This window comes from Lathyrus oleraceus, chromosome 7 (genome assembly GCF_024323335.1).
Source record: "Lathyrus oleraceus cultivar Zhongwan6 chromosome 7, CAAS_Psat_ZW6_1.0, whole genome shotgun sequence".
Classification (NCBI taxonomy): Eukaryota; Viridiplantae; Streptophyta; class Magnoliopsida; order Fabales; family Fabaceae; genus Lathyrus; species Lathyrus oleraceus.
In genome coordinates this window covers 175571328-175590451 of record NC_066585.1, presented here as the reverse complement: position 1 = coordinate 175590451, position 19124 = coordinate 175571328, and the positions used below count along the sequence as shown (strand labels likewise).

Here is a 19124-nt window from a genome sequence, read left to right as displayed (position 1 = left end):
TCCTTGGAATGTTGTTGAGAATGGAAAGGTTGAGGGAATGGGTTTAATGGGAAGAACAGAGGGTTCAGATGATAAATTGGAAGGAGATCAGAATCTGGGCTATGATGAATATGTAACAGAGGAAGAGCTATTAGATGATGAAAGGTTTTAAATAAGGGTCGCATTGTGTTATATTTAAGGCAATCGCGATTCTGGTCAGGTTGTAAATTTGTAGATGCACTGTTTTCTTTGTTTTGAATGACTTATAAGTTTTTAGATTTGTGTCTTAATAACTTTTTGTTTTTACATATCTTATACCTGTTGCTATAGATTTGTGTCTTAAGGATTCATGTATTGGTTACATTTGTTGAAGCTTATGAGAAACAAATTGATCTTGTTTGAATATGACAATCACTAAGTTTGTTGAATTGAAGATGGACAATGAGAGTAGATTTAAGGGGAAAAAGTCAAGACCAAAGTTTGTCTCAATCTCCGAATTCCATTGAGTGCCATGACATTGTTGGTGTTGATTCCGAAAAGAGAAAGACATCGATGGTGATGACTCTGGTATAAAAAGATTTAGGGTAATGATAACTTGTGCCCCAAGGGCATAAGTTAAGAGATGAATATAGAAATAAATTTTTGATAATTGGATATTGAATTTATTAGAATTTTATATTTAATAATTTTATTTATTTTTTCAATACAAATTTTCTATTTTTTGATTTCTTAACATGTGCTCTTGGGGTACAAGTTAGCATTACCCAAAGATTTAATCCGGGAACTTTTATTCCATTGGGCTACTGTTTTATTTAGAAAATTTCACAAGACATTTTTCTACTGCGCCAACAATACTATTCTTCGTTACAAACCTTATTATAAGGAGCACGTTGCTTTTAAACGAGGGTAACGTTAATTAGTATCCTATCCTCTTGGCACAAGTTAAATATGTAATTAAAGTTTTTAATTAATTTTTTTAATATAAATTTTTATAAATGAATTTTTTAATTTGTGTTTCGGACACAAATTAGTATTATCCTTTAAATAAGAGGGAAACATATATGGTTCTATGTTTTGATAGTTAAAAGTTAAAATTAGTTAAAAGTTTAAATTTAATCGATAATTCAATCTACAATATTTGGAGTGGATAAAAAAATCGATAATTCAAATTAAAAGAAATAAAAAAATTGATTGTTTTTTGTTTGTTTTAAAAATCGAACTAAATCAAATAAAAATAAAAGTGGTTTGGTTCAATTCTTAATTTTAATTTTTAAAAATTTTCAAATCGTTAAACCGAAATAATAATTATAAATATTTACTTTTTATTTAATCCTCGGTAAAATTAACCTTCAAATATAAAAAATAAAAATTATAAGTTAGAGCTAAAATCAAACTTCAAATATAAAAAATAAAAATTATAAACTAGAGAAACTTTTCAACAAACTATTACTCGGGTTATCTTTGTTTCTCTCGACAATATCATTTCTTTATAGATTATGGTTGTTTTATGTTCAAGTTTTTTTCATTAGTTTTTATTTTTTATATTTTTTTTCTTCATCAGCAATTTTGAATTTAGTTTGTTACACGATAGTTTTAATGTGTTTTTTAAAATGTGACACATGTTAATAATTCTCATATTAATCATATTAAGTGTCAACTTTTATATTCAATTGTTAATTTATTTCATGATACAGTCATGTTTCGTATGAATTATATATTATATGAAATGTCTTATTTGAAAAAATAATAATATAAAATACACCAAAAAATATAATAATAGAAAATACACATATAAATATAATATTTAAAAAAATATTCTAAAAAATTGATCAACCAAATCAAATTGATTATTTTATAAAAATATAAAAACTATCGATGGATATATTATCGGTTCTGACGATTAATTTAACCCGTTCAAATCGAAAAAGATAACACAATAAGTTAAAAATGAGATAAAGGTGAAATAATTCATTGCCCGACAAATGATGGATATTAGTATTACGGAGGTTGGACCTGTAAATATTGTGCAAATAATGGTAGATAATGTATCAGTTTGTAAGCAGAAATAGTCTCAATTGTAATCTTATTTTTAGCAGCTCACAGAATTGACCTCCATTTTAAAATTCTTTAGTTGTGATCCCTTTCGATATGTTTTGATTTTATTTAAAAAAGAGTGACGATATATGTTTTAATAATGTAACATAAGACCTCATGATGCATAATCATTCAAATAGATTATTTTCATTTGTCATCTAAATTATTAAAATGAATAATTTCCAAAGTTGAAAATAATTTTTTTAAAGACTTGTTTGAAATTTAGGACTATTTATTTCACTCTTTGTAAAATAATTTTGTGTTACATTTTTTTGTTTTAAAAATTTTTTAAATGATAAATTAGATTAAATAGTTTTTCTTAAAATATTACTCTAAGTATTTTATTCTTTTGCTTTAAAAAATTTTAAAATTTTTAAAAATCATGTAAATTTGAATTTATTAAGAATATTTTTGTATAAAAGCTATTTATAGAATATATATTTCTAAAATAGTTTGTAATTTTCACTATATTTTAATCTTTAATAATATAAAATTGATATTTTAATTTAAAATATGATTTTTTTAAAGAATTTTAAAGCATTCTTCTTCGTTGAGAGGAAGAGAAACATGCCTTCTCTGTTTTTCCACAGCGCAAACGTAACAACACTACAGTCTCTCAACTTAACTTCTTCACTTCTTTTCCCAAATAATCAGAAACTCTGCTCAAAACCCCGTTTCCAATCCTCCATCAAAATCAATACACCAATCCCCAAACACGTCCCTAACAAAAAGGTTATAATCCTCTGGGACCTCGACAACAAACCTCCACGTGGACCTCCATACGACGCCGCACTCTCTCTCAAAACCCTCGCCGAACGCTTCGGCGACGTCGTTTCAATCTCCGCTTACACAAAACGACACTCCTTCTTCAATCTCCCTCAATGGAATACCAACCAAAACCCTAACCCTAATTCGATTCCCTGCCGTGTCTGCGGTCACGAATGTAAATCAATTTTCGATCTCAAAATTCATTTCAAGAGAGTTCATCTGTACCAGCGTAAGAAGTTAAGGGAAAAATTGAAATCCATTAAGTTGAGCCGGTCGAAGGTCTGGTTCGTTCGGAGAATCCATACTTATAATGAAGCTGCGGGAAATGTTGTTGCGCCTAGGGTTGGATTTGGTTTGGGTTCGGAGTTGCGGCGCGCAGGGGTTTTCGTTAAAGTTGTGAAGGTTGGTGAGAAGGGGAATGCGGCGGATTTGTGGTTGGAGAGGGAGATGATGAGTGGAGAGGTTGGTTGGTTGGTTTTGGTTTCGGATGATCGGGAATTTGCGGAGATGTTGAGGAAGGTTAGGGAAGCGAATTTGAAGACTGTTGTTGTTGGAGATTATTGGGATAGGGATTTGGGGAAGAATGCTGATTTGTGGCTTCCTTGGAATGTTGTTGAGAATGGAAAGGTTGAGGGAATGGGTTTAATGGGAAGAACAGAGGGTTCGGATGATGAATTGGAAGGAGATCAGAATCTGGGCTATGATGAATATGTAACAGAGGAAGAACTATTAGATGATGAAAGGTTTTAAATAACTGATGCATTGTGTTATATTTAAGGCAATCGCGATTCTGGTCAGGTTGTAAATTTGTAGATGCACTGTTTTCTTTGTTTTGAATGACTTATAAGTTTTTAGATTTGTGTCTTAGTAGCTTTTTGTTTTTACATATCTTATACCTCTTGCTATAGATTTGTGTCTTAAGGATTCATGTATTGGTTACATTTGTTGCAGCTTATGAGAAACAAATTGATCTTGTTTGAATATGACAATCACTAAGTTTGTAGAATTGAAGATGGACAATGAGAGTAGATTTAAGGGGAAGAAGTCAAGACCAAAGTTTGTCTCAGTCTCCGAATTCCATTGAGTGCCATGACATTGTTGGTGTTGATTCCGAAAAGAGAAAGACATCGATGGTGATGACTCTGGTATAAAAAGATTTAGGGTAATGATAACGTTGTAAATTTTGCCTCAGCAAACTATCTTGGGCTTATAGGTCATCAGAAGTTACTTGTAAGGAAATATTCCCATAGAAATAAATTATTTCTTTTCCTTTTGGGCACTGATCTGATGCATTGACTCTATGTTTACTTTATCTCGCAGGACTCATGTTCATCTGCTTTAGAGAAATATGGCGTTGGTTCTTGTGGTCCCCGTGGGTTTTATGGAACAATTGGTAAGGTTCAGTCTTAAAGTTTGTTTTTGAGGAAAAGCATCTTCCCTTTCCCTTATGATACTTTTCCTTTGCCCAGATGTCCATCTTGATTGTGAAGCGAGAATAGCAAATTTTTAGGAACACCTGATTCAATTCTGTACTCTTATGGACTTTCGACCATGTTCAGTGCTATTCCCGCATTCTCTAAAAAAGGAGATATAATTGTGGCGTAAGTATGCATAGTTTGTCTTTTAATATCTACTGTGCAATCTTGTTAAATTTTTCCTCAGCTTTTTTGTCCGATGACATTATATTGGCCAATGGGCATTGATAGCCAGATACCACATATAGAATTATTTGGATTGTTTTATAATATTGCTTTTACTTCTTTATTGAATAAACCATCAATTTAGTCCCTAAACTGTAACTCTATTCAATTTAGTCTATAAACTCTAACTCTATTCAATTTAGTCTTTAAACTAAAATATAATTAGTCCCAAAATAATATGAAATCCATCAATTTATCCCCGAACATCCTAATAGCAGAGATTAAATTGACGGACTTTATATACTTTAGGGGCTACTTATTATAATTATATAGTTTAGGGACTAAATTGGAGAGAAAGTGATAGTTTAGAGACTAAATTGATGATTTATCCCTTCTTTATTAGAATGATGCAAATAATGATCCGATTTCTTCTCCATCCACTTTATTTTTCTAGATGTATTAAAATATTGTCACTTAGCACATGTTGATCATCGAAGGCGTTGTTTATATAAGCCTGTTGTTTCAAAGGTTCAAGCTTCATACATAAGTTTATTCCTTTTAACAGAGACGAGGGAGTCCACTGGGGAATACAAAATGGCCTTTATCTTTCTAGAAGCACAGTCGTATATTTTAAGCACAATGACATGGATTCTTTAAGTAAAACTTTAGAGAACATTACTTCCAAATATAAGGGGACAAAAAATTTGAGGCGATATATTGTCGTTGAAGCTCTCTACCAGGTAGATCTCGTTTTTCATTTATGTTTTTTTGTTAGCTTTACATATCTATACCATGTTTCCAATGAACACTTATAACCTTTAGGTTTAAAAGCAATCAGCTTTACTAATTGCTTGCTTCTTCTTGCAACTTGCAGTATCGGTAAATTGTGCTATATGAACTACTATTTCTGTTAAGATAGTACAGTATTTAACAAATGAAATTTTAATATGTATATATATCTGGATTGAAATAAAACTTTGAGCCTGTTGGTGTCTATTACAGTTTGTTCCTTAAAAGACTATTGTTACTTACCCTGGTTTTCTCAACCATTGAGTTGTAATAGTTATTTTTTCTGTTAACATACTAACACCTTTTATGATCATATGCCTTACTTGCAAGCAAACAAAAATTGCTTGTCAGTAACTATTGACATATGTTTCCTTGAATTTTTTCAGAATTCTGGCCAAATAGCACCCTTAGATGAGATCATTAAATTGAAGGAAAAATATCGTTTTCGTATTTTATTGGATGAGAGCAACTCGTTTGGTGTACTTGGAAGTTCTGGAAGAGGTCTCACCGAACACTATGGAGTACCAGTATGTACTGAAAAATTCTGTTTGGGCGTGGGTATATATTCAAAACCGTAATGCTATTTATGATTTTTGGTTGTGTGCTGCAGGTTGAGAAATTAGATCTTATAACTGCTGCTATGGGACATGCATTGGCCACAGAAGGAGGATTCTGCACCGGAAGTGCAAGAGTTATTGATCATCAAGTATGGTAGTGTTATCTATGATACTTAATTATAACCATCTTGGATTTCCATGTATGCTGAAACATAAGAGAGGAAATGTTCTAAATGTGGAAACTAAGAATTTATTTCCTCTAGACTCAACAAGTAATAAAGATAAGTCGCCTTTGGTGGTTCATAATATAAGCAACTTATAATTAATGTACTATACTTAATGCTATTATTCAATTAAGCGTAGCATAGATAAAGATGTTGAGTTGGATATGTGGTAAGACTAGACATGATAGAATTATAAATGATAACATTAGAGAGAGAATTGAGATAACACCTATCACGGAAAAGATGATGGAAACAGACTTGGTGATTTTGATAAGTAGAGAGAAGACCTGAAGATTTTGTAGTAAGGAAGCTAAAACTGATGAGCAATAGTCAGAAATCACCAGAGGCATAGGAAGACTTAGAAAAACGATAAGAGAAACTATTGAGTTGGATAAAAACATGATATATGATAGAACATTATGGCGTTGTCTAATACTTTTAGCTTACCCTACTTTATGAGATAAGGCTAGGTTGTTGATTCAATTAATGTTTCAACAATGACAGCGGTTGAGTAGTTCTGGCTATGTCTTTTCTGCTTCTTTGCCTCCATATCTTGCAAGTGCTGCAATTACAGCTATTGATGTCCTTGATGAAAATCCCAATCTGTTAACAAAATTGAAGAACAACATTGCTGTGTTATGGAAAGGTAGGCTTTGATCTCACTGCTATTTTCGTGAACGGAACTGTATTGCAGTAGTGTCCATGAGTTCGCTTGTGCACAACAGTCTGAATTACTGTTTATTTATTGGCTACTGCAGGGCTGTCGAGAATACCAAGCTTCACAATCGCAAGTCATCCAGAGTCACCAATTGTTTATTTGAGATTAAAGCAGTCAACAGGTTCTTTGAAAGATGACCTACAACTGCTTGAAAATATTGCCGAGCGAGTAAGAAATGCAGTTCTTTTTTGATTGAACAATGTTCATTATTTTCAATTTTGTTGGTACTTAATATCGCGTATTCACAGACTTTGAAAGAAGATTCTGTATTTGTGGCGGCTTCAAGAAGATCAACATTGGACAAGTGTAAATTGCCTGTAGGAATTAGATTGTTTGTTTCTGCAGGGCATGAAGAGTCTGATCTTCACAAAGCATCTGAATCATTGGAAAGGGTTGCCGCAATAGTCCTTGGCGGTCGTAATTGAAAGTTGTACTGTACACCTCTCTTTCTTTTCATGTTCCAAAATGTCAATTCTATTCAACTCTTAGCCGAGAAATTTTGAAATCCAGGCAGATAAATGAAGTTCTGTAGTTGGTAATTTATGTAATATTTTCCGGGCTAGCTTAGGGTAACAATTTTTTTGGGAATGCTATTCTTTGATATGCGTTGAGTGGTGGAATAAGGATTTAAGTTTCTAATCATCATCTGGGAAATGCTTATAAATTATATTAGGCTTAATTTTCTTTTTGTGTTGACTCCTTGTATATCAATTTCAATGTTACATTATTATTTCACTGGTTAGTTGTTCATCAAGATTGCTGAAGGTTTAAATTATTGTGTGCAAACCTAGTCAACTTTCCCTAATATGTAAGTCAACTTTCTCTTATTTTTATTTAATTGTATTTTTGGTCTCCTATTTTATCACACCGACTAAAATGATCTCATTAGAACTGAATATTTTGATTCTGCGGTTATCACATTTGTTGCAATTTTGGTCCAACCTGTATTTTTAACCCCTAAAATGGTGTTTTTTGATGCAAAACTTGTGGTTTAGTGTCTCAATCAATTGTAAATTTGAAGGGAAGAAGATACCTCTTTTAGTGCATAATAAAATCATCTTTGTTATGCTTAAAAAAATACTATTTAGGGAGGAAATTATGGGTTAGTACCAAAATTGCAATAAATGTGATAATTAAGAGACAAAAAGTTCGAGAGACTATTTTCTTGTGTATGATGAAAATAGGGTTTGGTTGAACTTGTACGAATGATTAAATTTTTGGAAGACATTTTAGAAAATTTCACAAGACATTTTTCTACCCCGCCAACAATACTATTCTTCGTTACAAACCTTATTATAAGGAGCACGTTGCTTTTAAACGAGGGTAACGTTAATTAGTATCCTATCCTCTTGGCACAAGTTAAATATGTAATTAAAGTTTTTAATTAATTTTTTTAATATAAATTTTTATAAATGAATTTTTTAATTTGTGTTTCGGACACAAATTAGTATTATCCTTTAAATAAGAGGGAAACATATATGGTTCTATGTTTTGATAGTTAAAAGTTAAAATTAGTTAAAAGTTTAAATTTAATCGATAATTCAATCTACAATATTTGGAGTGGATAAAAAAATCGATAATTCAAATTAAAAGAAATAAAAAAATTGATTGTTTTTTGTTTGTTTTAAAAATCGAACTAAATCAAATAAAAATAAAAGTGGTTTGGTTCAATTCTTAATTTTAATTTTTAAAAATTTTCAAATCGTTAAACCGAAATAATAATTATAAATATTTACTTTTTATTTAATCCTCGATAAAATTAACCTTCAAATATAAAAAATAAAAATTATAAGTTAGAGCTAAAATCAAACTTCAAATATAAAAAATAAAAATTATAAATTAGAGAAATTTTTCAACAAACTATTACTCGGGTTATCTTTGTTTCTCTTGACAATATCATTTTTTATAGATTATGGTTGTTTTATGTTCAAGTTTTTTTCATTAGTTTTTATTTTTTATATTTTTTTTCTTCATCAACAATTTTGAATTTAGTTTGTTACACGATAGTTTTAATGTGTTTTTTAAAATGTGAAACATGTTAATAATTCTCATATTAATCATATTAAGTGTCAACTTTTATATTCAATTGTTAATTTATTTCATGATACAGTCATGTTTCGTATGGATTATATATTATATGAAATGTCTTATTTGAAAAAATAATAATATAAAATATACCAAAAAATATAATAATAGAAAATACACATATAATTTTCATCATTTATTTCGTGCACTTACAAGTAATTAATTTTACTATCACTATAATTTTATGTCGAACTTATGTCATGAAAATACATGTTTGAATTTTTAATCATAAATCTTACATTACAATTGATAGATGAATAACGTTTAATTTTTGAAAAAAATCATGGAAGCTGTCAACAATCAAAGAGGATGAATTTTTTTTTTACATGGTTATGGAGGGACAGGTAAAACTTTCATGTGGAGAACTTTGTCAAGTGCATTGCGTTCGTAGAAAAAAAATGTTATTAATGTTGTTTCAAGTGGGATATCTTCGTTATCATTTCTAGGTGGAAGGATAACTCATTCAAAATTTAAAATACCCGTGCCAACACTTGACAACTCTACTTGCAACATTGAGAAAGAAGATGAACATTCATAATTATTGGAAGCAAATGATTTGATAATATGGGATGAAACACCTATGTGTCATAAAAACTACTTTGAGACTTTGGATAAAACCCTTAAAAATGTCATGAGATGTGATGGTCTTGAGAATACAATATTTGGTGGCAAAATAGTTATTTTTGGAGGCGATTTTAGACAGATTCTACCTGTTGTTCCGAGAGGAGGTCGTTCTGATATTATCCATGCTTCAATTGGAAATTGTTGATAACACATATCCCAATCAGTTGGAAAATTACAAAAAGAAAGAATTCTTACAACACAAAGTTATTATTGCTTTAACCATTGAAGTAATGGATAAAATCAATCTTTATGTATTAGACTTGATTTTAGGTAAAATGCATTAACTTACATTAATTTATACATATTACAATACTATATATCAAATTATGTTATTAGTGTTTTAATATTTTAATTTTATACAAATAAATAAATTCTTTTTTATACCCCCCTTTTTTAGGAGAAGAGAAAGAGTATATGAGTTCCGATTCAATTGATAGAACAGAAGCCAATTATAATCAAGCTTACGAAGTTCTAACTCCATAATTTCTTAGTTCTTTGAGAACATCAGGTCTACCAAATTATAGTATCAAATTGAAAGTTGGAACCCCTATTATGCTAATGAGAAATTTGAATTAGGCTGAGGGGTTGTGTAATGGAACAATAACAATTGTGACAAGGTTAACAAATCACGTCGTTGAGGCAAAAATTATGTCCGAAGAGAACATTGGTAACATAATTTACATTCCCTGAATGACTACGTCACCTTTTGATTCACCATGACATTCAAGTTGATTAAGAGAGAATTTTCGATCATTGTGTCATATACACAATGATAATAAATAAGTCTCAAGGTCAATCACTTACTAGTGTGACATTGTATTTTCCTACACTTGTTTTTAGTCATGGTCAATTGTATGTTGCAATTTCAAGAGTTAGGAGCAAAAGTGGTTTGAAAATCTTAATACATGACAAAAAAGAATACATCATATTCGACTACTACAAATAGTTGTTAAACTTTGTTAGTTAGGATACTTGATTGATATCAAATGAATATCGTTGATCATTGGTATGAAAATCAAATGGTTTGATTTTACAAAATATTTTAGTTTATGCTTCATAGTACATTTTGCATATTCGAAAAAATACTATACAATTTAACATATTTCTTCGTGCTGTTGTAGGATGGAAAAAGATGTTATGAACTTTAGTATTGTTTCAATGATGATGTTCAATGTTTTACAGTTTAATTTAAGATATACTATTGGATAAGTTGACATGTTATCTTTTGATTTTATAATAATTACGTACTATTATATGTTTTATTTATGTTACTTTTCTTTTTATAAATGAATCACAATTGTAAGATTATATTAGTGTATGTTTGTAGTTCTCTATGTATTAACGGTCTTAAAATATAAATTCAAAGTTCGGGTTTGTTACTAGTATGTATAAAACGGTGTGCAAATAACCACTCCCCAACCATCCCTCCCACCCACCCACACCCCCTAGAAAAATTCCATACAAAAATACCATCACACTCATTCTCTCCACCATTCTCGGTCCATCAATTGGGCCATTGGGCCACAATCCACACGAGCAAGCCCAAATTATCATCCGTAACAAAAAAAAAAGCTCCTATCGCATTAAAAAAAACGATTCTTCTTCGTCGATACGAAGAGAAGCATGCATTCTCTGTTTTTCCACAGCGCAAACTCTGTCAACTTAACTTCTTCACTTCTTTTCCCAAATAATCACAAACTCTGCTCAAAACCCCGTTTCCAATCCTCCATCAAAATCAATACACCAATCCCCAAACACGTCCCTAACAAAAAGGTTATAATCCTCTGGGACCTCGACAACAAACCTCCACGTGGACCTCCATACGACGCCGCACTCTCTCTCAAAACCCTCGCCGAACGCTTCGGCGACATTGTTTCAATCTCCGCTTACACAAAACGACACTCCTTCTTCAATCTCCCTCAATGGAATACCAACCAAAACCCTAACCCTAATTCGATTCCCTGCCGTGTCTGCGGTCACGAATGTAAATCAATTTTCGACCTCAAAATTCATTTCAAGAGAGTTCATCTGTACCAGTGTAAGAAGTTAAGGGAAAAATTGAAATCCATTAACTTGAGCCGGTCGAAGGTCTGGTTCGTTCGGAGAATCCATACTTATAATGAAGCTGCAGGGAATGTTGTTGCACCTAGGGTTGGATTTGGTTTGGGTTCGGAGTTGCGGCGCGCAGGGGTTTTCGTTAAAGTTGTGAAGGTCAGTGAGAAGGGGAATGCGACGGATTTGTGGTTGGAGAGGGAGATGATGAGTGGAGAGGTTGGTTGGTTGGTTATGGTTTCGGATGATCGGGAATTTGCAGAGATGTTGAGGAAGGTTAGGGAGGTCAATTTGAAGACTGTTGTTGTTGGAGATTATTGGGATAGGGATTTGGGGAAGAATGCTGATTTGTGGCTTCCTTGGAATGTTGTTGAGAATGGAAAGCTTGAGGGAATGGGTTTAATGGGAAGAACAGAGGGTTCGGATGATGAACTGGAAGGAGATCAGGATTTGGACTATGGTGAATATGTAACAGAGGAAGAACTGTATGAAAGGTTTTAAATAATTGTCTGCATCGTGTTCTCTTTAAGACTCTCACGATTTTGGTCAGTAATGTGTTCTCTTTGAAGCTCTTGCGATTTTGGTCTGTACGAATTGTAAATATGTAGATGCACTATTTTCTTTGTTTTGAATGACTTATAAGTTTTTAGATTTGTGTCTTAATAGTTTTTTTTTACATATCTTATATCTTATACATGTTGCTATAGATTTGTGTATTAAGGGTTCATGTATTGGTTACATTTGTTGAAGCTTATGAGAAACAAATTGATCTTGTTTGAATATGACAATCACTAAGTTTGTTGAATTGAAGATGGACAATGAGAGTAGATTTAAGGGGAAGAAGTCAAGACCAAAGTTTGTCTCAGTCTCCGAATTCCATTGAGTGCCAAAACATTGTTGGTGTTGATTCCGAAAAGAGAAAGACATCGATGGTGATGACTCTGGTATAAAAAGATTTAAGCCGGGAACTTTTATTCGATTGGGCTACTGATTTATTTAGAAACTTTCACAAAAAATTTCTACCCCGCTAACAATACTATTCTTCGTTACAAACCTTATTATAAGGAGCATGTTGCTTTTAAATAAGGGTAATGCTAATCAGGATTCTCTTGGCCCAAGTATATATATATATATATATATATATATATATATATATATATATATATATATATATATATATATATATATTTGAATTAATTTTTTCAATACAAATTTTTTATAAATGAATTTCTTAATTTGTGTCCGCATAAGGTAGGAGCAAAAGTGGTTTGAAAATCTTAATACATGACAAAAAAGAATACATCATATTCGACTACTACAAATAGTTGTTAAACTTTGTTAGTTAGGATACTTGATTGATATCAAATGAATATCGTTGATCATTGGTATGAAAATCAAATGGTTTGATTTTACAAAATATTTTAGTTTATGCTTCATAGTATATTTTGCATATTCGAAAAAATACTATACAATTTAACATATTTCTTCGTGCTGTTGTAGGATGGAAAAAGATGTTATGAACTTTAGTATTGTTTCAATGATGATGTTCAATGTTTTACAGTTTAATTTAAGAGATACTATTGGATAAGTTGACATGTTATCTTTTGAGTTTTATAATAATTACGTACTCTTATGTGTTTTATTTATGTTACTTTTCTTTTTATAAATGAATCACAATTGTAAGATTATATTAGTGTATGTTTGTAGTTCTCTATGTATTAACGGTCTTAAAATATAAATTCAAAGTTCGGGTTTGTTACTAGTATGTATAAAACGGTGTGCAAATAACCACTCCCTAGAAAAATTCCATACCATTAGGCCACAATCCACACGAGCAAGCCCAAATTATCATCCGTAACAAAAAAAAAAGCTCCTATCGCATTAAAAAAAAGCGATTCTTCTTCGTCAATACGAAGAGAAGCATGCATTCTCTGTTTTTCCACAGCGCAAACTCTGTCAACTTAACTTCTTCACTTGTTTTCCCAAATAATCACAAACTCTGCTCAAAACCCCGTTTCCAATCCTCCATCAAAATCAATACACCAATCCCCAAACACGTCCCTAACAAAAAGGTTATAATCCTCTGGGACCTCGACAACAAACCTCCACGTGGACCTCCATATGACGCCGCACTCTCTCTCAAAACCCTCGCCGAACGCTCGGCGACGTCGTTTCAATCTCCGCTTACACAAAACGACACTCCTTCTTCAATCTTCCTCAATGGAATACCAACCAAAACCCTAACCCTAATTCGATTCCCTGCCGTGTCTGCGGTCACGAATGTAAATCAATTTTCGATCTCAAATTCATTTCAAGAGAGTTCATCTGTACCAACGTAAGAAGTTAAGGGAAAAATTGAAATCCATTAAGCTGAGCCGGTCGAAGGTCTGGTTCGTTCGGAGAATCCATACTTATAATGAAGTTGCGGGGAATGTTGTTGCACCTAGGGTTGGATTTGGTTTGGGTTCGAAGTTGCGGCGCGCAGGGGTTTTCGTTAAAGTTGTGAAGGTCGGTGGGAAGGGGAATGCGGCGAAATTATGGTTGAAGAGGGAGATGATGAGTGGAGAGGTTGGTTGGTGGTTTTGGTTTCGGATGATCGGGAATTTGCGGAGATGTTGAGGAAGGTTAGGAAGTGAATTTGAAGACTGTTGTTGTTGGAGATTATTGGGATAGGGATTTGGGAAGAATGCTGATTTGTGGCTTCCTTGGAATGTTGTTGAGAATGGAAAGCTTGAGGGAATGGGTTTAATGGGAAAAACAGAGGGTTTGGATGATGAACTGAAGGAGATCAGGATTTGGACTATGGTGAATATGTAACAGAGGAAGAATGTTAGATACCCAAAAGTGCTTATTTGAGCTATCAAATATGGGCATCTTTCACTCCATTTCCTTGCTAAAGTGTTCGAAACCACCTTTGTTTTTGATGAATTGCAATACAATGATACACGATCTTGGTACCTTTGATTTGTGTGTTATTTTGCAGCAATTAGGCCTGAAAATAATAGAAAATGAAGGCACAAGAAAATGGCAAGGGACCAAGAAAAGAATGCATTCATCAGCTTGCTCGCTTGGCGAGGGCTGTGGCGAAGAGCTCGCTAGGCGAGCGCCCAGCGAGTCCCCTGCAAAGAGCTCCAGTATTTTACAGTAGCAAACATCAACAAACTCGCTAGGCGAGCTGCCAGCGAAGGGTGGTAGCGAACACGTCCAGACTTGGCCAAAAGCGCAGCCAGCACTCATCGCTAGGCGAGCCATTAGCGAGCTTCCAGCGAGCAATTACAGTAGCAAAACCTCCTAAGCTCGCTGGAGCGAAGGGTGAAGCGTGGGCTTCGCCTAGCGAAGGTTTTGTTCGCCTAGCGAACATGCCAATCTGGCAAAGGTCATTTCTTTGGGCGCAGGTGCCACAGGTGCCTCATTTGGGGCTCGCTAGGCGAGTCATTCTGCTCGCCTAGCGAGCATGACAGCTCAGTAGCAGCTCTATAAGTAGCAAGGGCTACTTTTTGGAGCCATACTTTTACACCTCCATACTTTTGTACTTTTTAGATATTTTCCAGCATTGCTCTAGAGATCTTTTGTGACCTAGGAATCATTTCTCTTCATCTCTTAACAATCTTTCATAAAAAGAAGGATAGTTGGGTCTTGGATTTTTTTTTTTTTTTGGTGTTGGATTCCCATCCAATCTCGATTATTCGACTCGGATGTTGATCAACCTTCTTCCAAAATGTTGACCAAGCTACCATGAAAATGAGTAGCTAAGTTCTTCATTTTGTCAAGGTTAGATGTAGATGATCATTAGCTTTGTGTGTAAATGGGATGATCTTCATTGTAAACTCTTTAATGGTGAATATATGGTGAAAACTTTGTTCTTATTGAAAACTCTTTGTGTTGGTTTATGATCGAGAGATGTTTACCAACTCTTTACCTAGGTTTCATCCAATCTTGTTGTTAGCTAGAGATAGTAATGAATGATTTTGTTCACCATAAGGTTGAACCAAAAAGTTATCATTTTGATAGATTGTGTTAGAGATAAACAATGGATCAAAATGGGAAAACTCACAATGTGTGTTAGAGATAAAACATTGGGAGGACTTGTGAAATAGTTTATCATCTAAAGGAGTTTATAAGTTTTGTTGATCGAACATATACATGCAAAGTGATTGTCGAACCCTAACTTTGGCAATATTTCTCAAATATTAAACCAAATCTTTTTACCGCATTTTATCACACTTTTATGCAAGATACCGTGACTAAAACCAAAAACCATTGTTACCTTAAGCTAAGAGTTAAAACAAAGTCGAAAGGCGGTGATATCTCACAATCCCTGTGGAGACGATAACAAAAACCCGACACTTAAAATCACTCAACAAAATGGCGCTGTTGAGGGGATTGTGAATTGATATTGCGAGCATCGCAATAGTTGCTTAATTTTTAGCTTTCGAATTTTTGACTTGTGCTTGTAATTGTTTGGTTTAGTGTGCAGCTTTCGTTTTTATGCGAGGGCAGATTCCTGTGGACGGACTTCTTTTTGATCCCTAGATCGAAAGAACCGCAAGGAGGCTAAATAGCAAAACGAGACGAAGGAGGCACAGGCTAGACAACAACAAGAACAAGGAGAAAGTTCTTCTACCACACATCCACCACCGTTCATACCTATCATGGAACCACCACCACCGCCCATTTCCACTCCATGTGTAAACAGTACAAGGAATACTGCTCAGTTTGCAAACCACACGGGAGGCAAGCCGAGATGAAAACGGGAACTCTTAATTTACTATATGGAAGTCCATTCACCGGAATGGACCATGAAGATCCCTTTGCTTTTCTCACAAAATTTTACGAGATAGCATTGGCGGCCGGAGTGGATCAAGCTCAAGAGCTACCGTTGTTCAGAAGATTATTTCCCCACGCTTTGCTCGACAAAGCAAAAGATTGGTACTTAGATCAAACACCAGCCGTCATGACAAACTGGAACGTGTTGGAAGAGAAGTTCATCGAAAGATTTTTCTCCCATAACCGGTTCATGGAATCCAAGACGACCATCTCAGTGTTTTCACAAGGAACCAATGAATCATTAAATGAGGCGTGGGAAAGATTCAAATCCATGCTTCGGAAATGTAAAGGGCATGGTTTTGATGAATTGACTCAAATCCATATTTTCAAAAATGGACTTCAACCAAATTGCAAGACGTTGTTGGATGCTACCTCGGGTGGTTCTTTATTGTCTAAAAGCGCCGAAGAAGCTACAAATATCATAAATCGAATGGCTCTAAATGATCTTCAAAGTCAAAGTAGAGGCAACTCTTTGAAGAAGCCGGGAGTGCTTGAACTTGGGACGAACGATGCCATTCTTGCCCAAAACAAACTGATTTCACAACAAGTGGAACTCTTAACGCAGCAAATAAAAGAGTTGAGAGAACCTTCAAAAGCTAAGCAAATAGCTTGTTGTGAGCTTTGCAAAGGTGAGCATGACACCGGATTTTGTCCACCTCCCGGGTTCGAAGAAGTAAACTACATGGCAAACCAACGGGACTACCAACCGAGACAACAACAACAACAACCTTATCAACCACATCCTCAAAATCAACAACAACAACACTTCCAAGGGAATCAAGGGTTCCAACCTAGGAGTAACTATTACCATAACCAAGGTTATGGGGGTGGTTCTTCTAGCCGTCAAAACCCTCCCCAAAATCCTTATCAACCTCAACAACCGCCGATCGTAACGTCAAAATTAGAAGAGACATTGACACAATTTATGCAAATGTCAATGGCTAATCAAAAGAGCAACGATGCGGCAATTAAAAATCTCGAGACTCAAGTTGGACAACTTGCTAAGCAACTAGCGGAACAACAACCCGGTCCTTCTTTTTCGGCGAACACGCAAACAAATCCTAAGGAGCATTGTAAAGCGATCACGACAAGAAGTGGGAGGGAGTTGACTAGTGAGAATAAAAAAAGAGATGAGAGTCAACAAAGAGAGGAAAAAGAAGACAATGAGGAGGAAATATTGGAGGATAATATTGATGGTGAAGTGGGGGAGTGGAGTGGGGAGGAAAAAGTTGAAAAGAACGAAAAGAACGGTGAAGTTGAAAAGAAAGAAAGTGTGGAAATTGAGAAAAATAAAAGTGATGAAGTAATGGTGGAGGAAGTGAAAAAGAAAAGAGCAAGAAGTTCTAGAGTTGCTAAAGGAAAGGAGGTAGTGAGCGCTACTCCGATCCAAAACCTTCCTTATCCACATGCTCCATCCAAAAGGGAGAATGAACGACATTACACCCGGTTCATGGATATTTTTAAACAATTGCAAATCAACATTCCGTTTGCCGAAGCCTTGGAGCAAATGCCCAAGTATGCCAAATTCATGAAGGACATACTTACAAAAAAGCGGAGGTATACGGAACCGGAGACCATTGTCCTAGATGCGAGCTGTAGTGCAATCATTCAAAGGACGCTTCCGAAAAAAGAGGTTGATCCGGGACGAGTTACTTTGCCGGTTAAAATTGGTGATATCTATGTCGGAAAGGGACTAATTCATTTGGGGTAAAGCATTAATCTTATACCATTGTCTATTGTAAAGAGGCTTGGCAACATTGAAATTAAGTCCATCCAGATGACGTTGCAATTGGCGGATAAGTCGACCACCCATCCTCATGGCGTAGCCCAAGATGTTTTGGTTAAAGTCGACAAATTCTTTTTCCCGGTCGATTTTATTGTTATTGATATGGAAGAATGTTGATTCCTTAGGATTGGCATTAATTTTAGAAAACAAATAATGTAATCATCTCTGTTGTTTTAATATGTTGGGTTGAAGAAATTCAACATCTGGACCAACATGTCATGTACGATGTCACGACATCAGGTCTGTGACATCGCACATGTGTAGGAAACTGAATTAATTAATTCAGTATATGTCATGGGATCAGCAAGGATATCTGGTGAATATCCTAACTCCCATGTGGAGGTCTTGAAGATTAAATCAGAATATATATAGGCTCTAAACATGGAGATATATATGGAGAGAGTTTAGGAACTTGAAGACCTTGTTTGTAGCAGAATTTTCTGCTGAAGTTGCAACAGCAAGGAACAAGTCTGCTGCAACTTTCTGAAGGCCCAAATCCAGTTGGGTGATTAGGTTATAAATAGCTGATTGTAATCTAGTTTTTGTAAGCCTCTTAGAATGAATTTTAAGGGTGTGTGTAAGGTAAACCTCCCAATCTGTGGGAAGGTTACCATGTGTCTCTCAGTGGTAAACCTGAGAGTGTTTGTCACTCAAAGCCTGTAGGCAAGAGTGATTATGTTCTTGAATGAAGCTGTGAAGCAAGTTCAAGGTGTTTGCACATTACATTGTATTTGTAGTGATAGGAATGGAAACTGGAGGTTTCTATCTAGGAGTTCCTAGGTATAGATTGCATTGGGTAGGGATTAAGTGATGAGTTGTAAACGGGGGAGTTTAACTCTGAATTGATACTACTAATAGTGGATCTTCTTCCTGGCTTGGTAGCCCCCAGATGTAGGTCATGTTGGACTGAACTGGGTTAACAATTTCTGTGTTTGTTTACCTACTGCATGTTATAATCATGTCTGCCATAATTCAGGTTGT

At 34.3% G+C, this 19124-nt stretch overlaps 2 protein-coding genes across 3 annotated transcripts; both read left to right on the top strand.

Annotated features, from left to right (window-relative positions):
- Positions 1-46: 46 nt before the first annotated feature.
- LOC127102722 (uncharacterized) lies at positions 47-3822 on the top strand. The gene is made up of 4 exons (XM_051040065.1): positions 47-144; positions 414-546; positions 2602-3639; positions 3793-3822. Exons 1-3 carry the CDS (start codon positions 47-49, stop codon positions 3589-3591), a joined length of 1221 nt encoding a protein of 406 aa, XP_050896022.1. The 3' UTR covers positions 3592-3639; positions 3793-3822.
- LOC127107834 (long chain base biosynthesis protein 1) lies at positions 3635-7504 on the top strand. 2 transcript variants are annotated; one of them, XM_051045164.1, is made up of 9 exons: positions 3635-4071; positions 4162-4234; positions 4311-4442; positions 5047-5221; positions 5657-5797; positions 5881-5976; positions 6556-6697; positions 6810-6937; positions 7018-7504. In XM_051045164.1, the coding sequence occupies exons 3-9, from the start codon at positions 4393-4395 to the stop codon at positions 7192-7194; spliced, it is 909 nt and encodes a 302-aa protein (XP_050901121.1). In that variant the 5' UTR covers positions 3635-4071; positions 4162-4234; positions 4311-4392; the 3' UTR covers positions 7195-7504. The 2 variants fall into 2 exon arrangements, with proteins under 2 accessions (XP_050901121.1, XP_050901122.1); XM_051045165.1 differs by lacking the exon at positions 4311-4442.
- The last annotated feature ends 11620 nt before the right edge of the window (positions 7505-19124 follow it).

Coding starts and splice junctions, on each gene's coding strand:
- LOC127102722 (XM_051040065.1), top strand. CDS start 47: ATGGGAAGAACAGAGGGTTCAGATGATAAATTGGAAGGAGATCAGAAT. Junction 145..413: donor GAGCTATTAGATGATGAAAG/GTTTTAAATAAG, acceptor GTTGAATTGAAG/ATGGACAATGAGAGTAGATT. Junction 547..2,601: donor CATCGATGGTGATGACTCTG/GTATAAAAAGAT, acceptor ATTTTTTTAAAG/AATTTTAAAGCATTCTTCTT.
- LOC127107834 (XM_051045164.1), top strand. CDS start 4,393: ATGTTCAGTGCTATTCCCGCATTCTCTAAAAAAGGAGATATAATTGTG. Junction 5,222..5,656: donor TCGTTGAAGCTCTCTACCAG/GTAGATCTCGTT, acceptor GAATTTTTTCAG/AATTCTGGCCAAATAGCACC. Junction 5,798..5,880: donor CCGAACACTATGGAGTACCA/GTATGTACTGAA, acceptor TGTGTGCTGCAG/GTTGAGAAATTAGATCTTAT.